The following is a 7,058-nucleotide window of genomic DNA, read 5'->3' as shown; positions in this document are numbered from 1 at the left end:
CATTCTTTAATACTTATGTCAAAGTGAAGGCGTTTCGTTACTGTTGAATAACTAGCTCTTAATTAAATATTTTATTTGTTTATGATGCTATAAAGGTATTGTATTTCTGTTGGTAGAACACTTGCTCAAGCCAAGCGCCACTGGTGTTCGATAACATAAATAAAAATGCTTCAAAGCCATTTCATTGAATCTTTTCTTTCTAATTTCAGGATATGGTTCTTATTGTTTGTGCTAAGTGTTGCCGTCAACTGCTCCTTTGCAATTTATTTCGCCTGTTACTGTATGGCAATTCAAGGATTTGATGTCGTATATTTCATCGGCCTCATAGAATCTTTAATATTTTGCGGCTTAGGTTGGATTCTGACATGTACATCAGTAAGTAAACTTTAACTTTTTACTTAAAATAGTTTCTAACAATTAGAGAAAAATAAGCACAGTTCTTTTCATACTATTATAACGTTCAACTATATTGTTATACTCAACAATGCATTCTTTGTTTTTAAAACAAATTTCTCAGGTCTCATATGAATTCTTCGAAAATTCATTTTTATTTATTTGTTAAATTTATTAACGTTTTTTTACAACCTTGCTTTTTCGAAGTCAAATGTCATCTGTTAATTAATTGATGGATTGTCCTTGAGGATGGCCGAATTGGCCGAAACGTTGGACCGTTGAAGAATAATAAAGAGTGTTTAGACTTAATATGGATTTATTGATTGACTTAAAATTGATTTATTTAAACTCTTTAATTATATTTTTTTTTTGTTTTTTAGATTCTCCATGCATGCATGAATCTGACAACCAATGAAATGTTCAACTACAAAAGGTATCCATACCTAAGAGATAAGAGAGGAAAATACTTGAATCCTTTTTCGAGAGGCCCTTTGCTGAATTTGGTTGAATTTTTTGTTTGCACGCCGTCAGATTCCGACGAGCAACTTCTTCTTATCGAAGATTCGCCATGAACAATTCAAATCTTCCAAACTTTTCTGACGCAAACGCTCCTTTAATACTGCCATTTGAGATTTAAAGCCTGATATTTTGTGCACAATTCCTATGCCTTCACTTGCCTTATATACAGTTACAAACAAAAGGATAATAAATTGTTATTTATTTCACATTTTTTAAATTTGTGTCTTTATTTTCCTATAATTATGTATTAGTAATAATAATGTTGTCTGCAAGTCAACATTACTTAATGTCATCACCTTAGATATGTACCTGGTTTATCAAAAAAAATAATCGATTGTTGAATAAAAAAAAAACATCATTCTAAAGATGGCTGATCTGGACAAATTGTATATTCTGCAAAACGATATCACTTACCGACCAAAAGTTTCATGTGACAACACGTAGGTATAGTACATCTTATATGGTTATTTCCCCCCCAAAATCCACTTAAATCATGAGGATTTTATAAGATAAACGACTGCGATAAGACAGTATATGTTCTGTTACCTCTACTCCACCGGGCAAATAGTCCGTTCTGTAAAGTAAACCTCGAATATTTCAGCGATATAAAAATCAATATTTCTATTTTCGTATTTTATGCTCTGTCACAGCGTTCATCCGTTCGTAATGGGGTTTTCACTAAGTGTTCAAAACATTTTCCCAGAAAGATTATTAGCTATTCCGATTTCTTCTGTAAAAAAGAAGTTATTAACTAAATTAAGAATTTATGGCGCGTAGCTCAGAAATACATACATAATTACGATATATACAATTTCCTTATGGTTATTATATGTTAATCGATTTGCCTCTTTCTGAAAAGTAAGAAAAAATATCATTGATTCTATTAAATGATTTTTAATTTACTAAAAATTGAAACAAAAATAATGAGGCTTGAAGTAAACAAAAGCAAGAAATAAACAAATAATCGTTTTTAGAGTCGTCCGAAACCCTTAAATACCATTATTCAAATTTATTAAAAATTATAAATTTGTCAACTCGCCAACTGTAAGGCGAAAATTTTTGGCCATTAAGTTTTATTTTCCAATTTTTCCAAAATATCGTATTTAAACGTTTCTTGGAAGTGCTAAAAACGAATATGAACTTTGTCTCACTCCTAACAAAGTTTTTACCCCACCTGTATTACTACCATTTAGATTTAATGCCGTTATATGGGTGAAATATTGGTTTCAAATCAATAAAAACTTATTAAACGTTTTATTTCATATCTCCGGTTGTAATCTGTTTAATTAGATCCGGTTTGTGTTCTTTGGTACAGTTTATGGCTAAGCCACTCTCCTCGTGCAGTTTGTTTGAGTAATGTTGCAGTAATTTCTATTTTTTTAGTATATATTTTTATTATTTAATGTTATTTACCGCTCTAAACTAAACATATGTAATAAGCAATTAATGAAATCATTACTCCAATGTGTAAATAACTAAATATATTAATTTATATCAATCTTTCAATTGTATTCAATTAATTTATGGACATCTCTAAATCTAGCTATTGTGAAGCATTGCCGAGTGTGTATTATCCCTATAGAGTATATATTATCACTATGGAGTATACACTGCCCTTATTGATTTGGTGAGCGAGATATTGGCCACTGACATTACACTGTTATGAGAAAAATTTGATATAAAATTTTGAATATTTATTATCTGTAATCAAATCGATATTAGTACTATCACTGGTCGGTGCATACTATCCCTGTTGGGGTTTTCATACAGTTCAGTACAAAGAAGAGTAAACTGGACATGTTAAAATTTTTAATTTTATTTCTTCATCCAGGTAGGCTGGATGGATCCCATGAGGGCTCCAGGAAACAATACAGTGTAACATAAAATAATTATAAGCCCGGGTCCATAAAGATAGTATCATAATGCCTTACCACTGTGCCACCGCACTCCTTCAACTAATTGTAAACGTTCAGAATATCAGTCAATAAAACACCGCAATTTGTCTTTTAAACCCCGAATGTCTAGATGAATTCCGAACTGATAACTGATATCAACTCTATTATAGCATTAATATTGTAACAAATTCAATGTATTTAGATATAAATCGATTCCATTTAAAGGGAAAAATTTCAAATGTTTGTATATAGTCAGCATTGAAACCTTCTTGGATTAGGTTATTTGATTTTGATAACGATTTTTTTTCTAAAATGAAGGTTTATATTGAACTTTTTTCTCCATATTCAAATTAATGTCAGTATTACCATTCGTAGTAGCCATAGTCTTCAACAGTTTACGATGTGTGCATTGCGATGTACTAAAAGGTACGTATGATTAATTTTATATATATTTTAATGTGTTAATTAAATTATTTTGAATATTCATTTTTGTAGAATATGAGGCGAATTATTTCTCTTCGTATGTACCTCGGGATTATAGAAATCCCATGGCTGAAGGCGTTTCTGTTGATGACCTTGAAATGTACAAAAATGAGAAAAAAGATGGAACAGCTAAAGAAGAGATCAATAATGAATTTCTGTCCCAATTTTCAAATTCGAATGTATCCCAACAATTTAAAAAGGCCCTATTAAACGATTACTATTTAGGTAAACCTTATACGAGAGGCGATGCCTCCAATCTTTACAACTTGGATCTCCTGAGCAGTGGACTGATAGACTTCAATAAAAGAAAGAAGAGTAACGTTTGGCTGCCTAGGCCCAATTACAGATGGTTGAACGGCAACATCTCTTGGCCAATTATATGGCATCGCCAATTTCCTAGATCAGATTCATTCTTAAACTTGAATTCTTCAAACTACAATCTTTGCAATGATCACATAAGTCATTCTACAATGAAAGGAAAAAGATTGGTAATAGCACAACCATCTATTGAGAAAACTCTTGATTTCAATTCAGGAATTAATAAAGTGGTTATTAATGGTTCATCAGAATCAAAAGACCTCCTGGATAAAGTTACCAAAGATTTCATTAAACAAACTGGGAATAAGTTTGATAATGCTAGTTTACAGCTGTCAAACAATAGTGCTGTCGCTGATAGTTTCGTCATGTTGCAAAATTTGATATCAACCATCGAAAAACATTTGCCAAGTCTTTCAGAAATTTTTGTCACCCAAAGTGAAAATAATTTGACAAAACTTTTTAATTCCTTCAATACTTCTAGTCTTTTAGATAAGTATGAAAACAGTTAGAGGACATTTGAACAACAAATATGTAATAAATTCCATATTTTAAAATGCATTTAAATTTTATTTATTTGATTGTTATACGATTAACATAGACTATATTCTGCTGAAATGAACTAAATGATCCTCAACTTTGCAAAATATTAGATGTTCCTTAAGTATCACTCTATATTCTACAGAAAAGATAAAATCTTCCACCCGCCTCCTTATATCATTTACTTTCTGACTAAGAAAAGACTGAACAAAAGACAGGACCGTACCAAGATAATATCTCAGTATTAGAAACTGTTTGAAAGATCACCATAGTATAAAATATGTAGTCCTCAATACGGTATCCAAAGTAATTAGTACATAAACAGTTTTATTTGTGATCACATGAAGCATTTTTTTTAATGGCATTTTAACTTTGAACCATGTTTCTCAGTTAATTTACTATTTATTCCTTTCCGCAGAATGTGGTCCACCTGTGAAATAAGCATTGACATATGAGTCAGCGTTGAAACCTTCTTTGATTAGGTTATTTAGTTTTCGTAAAGATTTTTTTTTTTCTGAAATGGAGGTTTATTTTGAACTTTTTTATCCTTTTTCAAATTAATGCCAGTATTACCATTCGTAGTAGCCATTCTGTTAAACAATTTACTGTTTGTGAATTGCGGTGTACTAAACGGTGCGTATGATTATTTTTAAATAGATATTAATGTATTAATTAAATTATTATGAGTACTTATTTTTGCAGACCATGAGATGAATTATTTATCTAAACATCAGGAATATATAAGCCCCATTACTGAAGAAGATTCCGTCGATGACTTTGAAATGGACGAAAGTGAGAACGAAGATGAAATAGTTGAACAGATCATAAATGAATTTATGCGCCAATTTTCAAATTTACATTTATCTGAACAATTTAAAAATGCTCTAATAAACGATTACTTTTTAGGTAAACGTTATACCAGAGGCGATGTTTCCATATGTTTCGATGTTCCATAATTTGAGTGAACTTTTTAATAGCTTCAATACATCGAATCTCTTAGATACGTATGAAAACAGTTAAAAGGCTTTTGAATAATAATAATGTAATAAATTCCGTATTTTAAAATGTATGTAAATTCTGTTTGTTTAATGCTTATACGAGTTAAAAAGACTATATTTTGCTGAAATGAATTAATCCTCAAGTTTGTAATATGTGAGTTAATGCCATATTATCGCTCCTTAAGTTTCACTCCAAAAGAGATTGAAATGGAAAAGATTGTACCTTCCATCATCAGGCTTATGCTTATGAACTGTATAAGAAGCTAAAAACAACACAGGACTATAAAAATTAATAATATCTCCGTAAGAAAATGTTAGAGAGATCATCATATCATCAAAGAAGTATCCTTTAATATGATGGTAGCTAATGTAATCAGTGCATATATGGTTTTATTTGTGATAACATTGTTTTTTTTTCACTTGCATTTAAATTTAAAACCATTTTCTCAGTTAAGTTACTATTCAGATTGGTTCCTTTCTGCAGAATATGGTCCATCTAAGAAGTAAGCATTAAGAGATGATCCCATGATTTCAAAACTTTTAGGATTAAAATATAAATTTTTGTGACATAACTTTGTAATGGGATTGATGTGCTGCATCTTTCGCTAAAGTTAATCATGTAATCTTATTAAATTAATCTCATATTTGCTAGTTTCCGACGAGGCAAGTTTGCCAATGAGGCTGCATTATGAAATCCGTAAAATATATTTATCTTTTAGCCACCTTTATGTATCATAGTTCAATAAATTAAGCTGACAACTAGATCTCAGTATGCCCTTTCATTCATCCACTTGAAAATCGGTTAGTCCCCGAACCAATGGAAAAAGATGCTGCAGGAGGACACGATAGAGGAATGCAAGACTGAAGGCTGAGTGGGTCCCCCCAGATTACTGAATCTTGCAGTCCAGGGAATGGTGCCGAGCTTTAGAAAGAACATCAACCCTCGATCCCCCACCTGCAGAATATCTGAAACAGCAGAACATGTAGTAGTGGATTGCATCACCATTGAAGGACTCTGAACCAGGTTGTCAAGAAAGATTGGAATCTTTGCCCTCGCTGAGTCATTCCCCTGTTTGATGAAATAAGAGAACTGTCCTTTCTTTCAGGGAGTTTATCTACAGATGGAAGGAGGCGGTGGGCCCAATGCACTATACGTTAGGAAGGGTTCGACTACCCAACATTGGTTTGCGACCAGAAGAAGAGGTACCCAGGAATGGACCAAGCTGAGGAGGCACCCAGACGGATGTAGTTGGACAAGGTACAGCCCCTTCAGTATGGCACTCATCCGAGTGCTGTGCAGCCCAGCTTTGTAAACATTAATGTATTCATAAAATAAAATAGAACACCTCCACCCCTCTAAATAATGCTAGAATAAGATAAATTGTTGATTATTGGCAGAAGTGGCATGAGCAAGCTCAGTGCACTACCACACTACTGCTGCCTTCCGTAAGTCAGAAATGGTGAGAAAGGAGAGGAAAAAAAGAGAAATGGAGCTCAGTAATGGTGAAAGAACATTCCCCTTACATAAGCTACATCCTTTTATAACATATTACAATATTTTATATGTTTATTAAGTAAGATATTTGCAAGAAATTAATATGTGATGGTTGTTTCTTGAGTATTGGTTCTTGCCTAGGTCAGACTGTAACAACTCTGGGCTGCTCCCAGCTTTGTAGGCTGCTCCTAAAAGTTATAGTTTACTCTGGGATCAGTAGGTAGCAGCAGGCTGCTACAGTAGTTTTGGAATATACAGAACTACTTAAATAAAAAATTCTTAGTTTCAATTCTTTGAGAAGTCTTTGTATCCTTGTCTTATCTCAAACATGATTGGAATTTCAGAATTAGTCAGTCTTACATGTACTCATAACCTATTGAACAATTTTAACAACAGAAAGAGGCATTTCTATTGTCATAA

General features: G+C 32.2%; 2 protein-coding genes across 4 annotated transcripts in view; both read left to right on the top strand.

The window, feature by feature from the left end:
- Window positions 1-1,129, top strand: part of Patsas (palmitoyltransferase Patsas) — a 21,710-nt gene extending 20,581 nt beyond the window's left edge. For both annotated transcript variants that reach the window (XM_014421115.2, XM_067053425.1), the window contains 2 exons: window positions 210-375; window positions 774-1,129. In XM_014421115.2, the coding sequence (XP_014276601.1) occupies window positions 210-375; window positions 774-965 (358 nt within the window). In that variant the 3' untranslated portion in view covers window positions 966-1,129. The remainder of the gene's footprint in view (window positions 1-209; window positions 376-773) is intronic.
- Window positions 1,130-3,052: 1,923 nt separating this feature from the next.
- Window positions 3,053-5,214, top strand: LOC106681021 (uncharacterized). 2 transcript variants are annotated; one of them, XM_067053424.1, is made up of 4 exons: window positions 3,053-3,233; window positions 3,303-4,778; window positions 4,848-4,937; window positions 5,052-5,214. In XM_067053424.1, the coding sequence occupies exons 1-2, from the start codon at window positions 3,161-3,163 to the stop codon at window positions 4,115-4,117; spliced, it is 888 nt and encodes a 295-aa protein (XP_066909525.1). In that variant the 5' UTR covers window positions 3,053-3,160; the 3' UTR covers window positions 4,118-4,778; window positions 4,848-4,937; window positions 5,052-5,214. The 2 variants fall into 2 exon arrangements, with proteins under 2 accessions (XP_066909525.1, XP_014276608.1); XM_014421122.2 differs by having other exon boundaries at window positions 4,848-5,214.
- The last annotated feature ends 1,844 nt before the right edge of the window (window positions 5,215-7,058 follow it).

The sequence above is a fragment of the Halyomorpha halys genome, unplaced genomic scaffold (assembly GCF_000696795.3).
Source record: "Halyomorpha halys isolate HHAL.00 unplaced genomic scaffold, Hhal_1.1 Scaffold304.1, whole genome shotgun sequence".
NCBI lineage: Eukaryota > Metazoa > Arthropoda > Insecta > Hemiptera > Pentatomidae > Halyomorpha > Halyomorpha halys.
The sequence above is the reverse complement of the archived record's forward strand: the minus strand, read 5'-3'. Positions and strand labels throughout refer to the sequence as shown.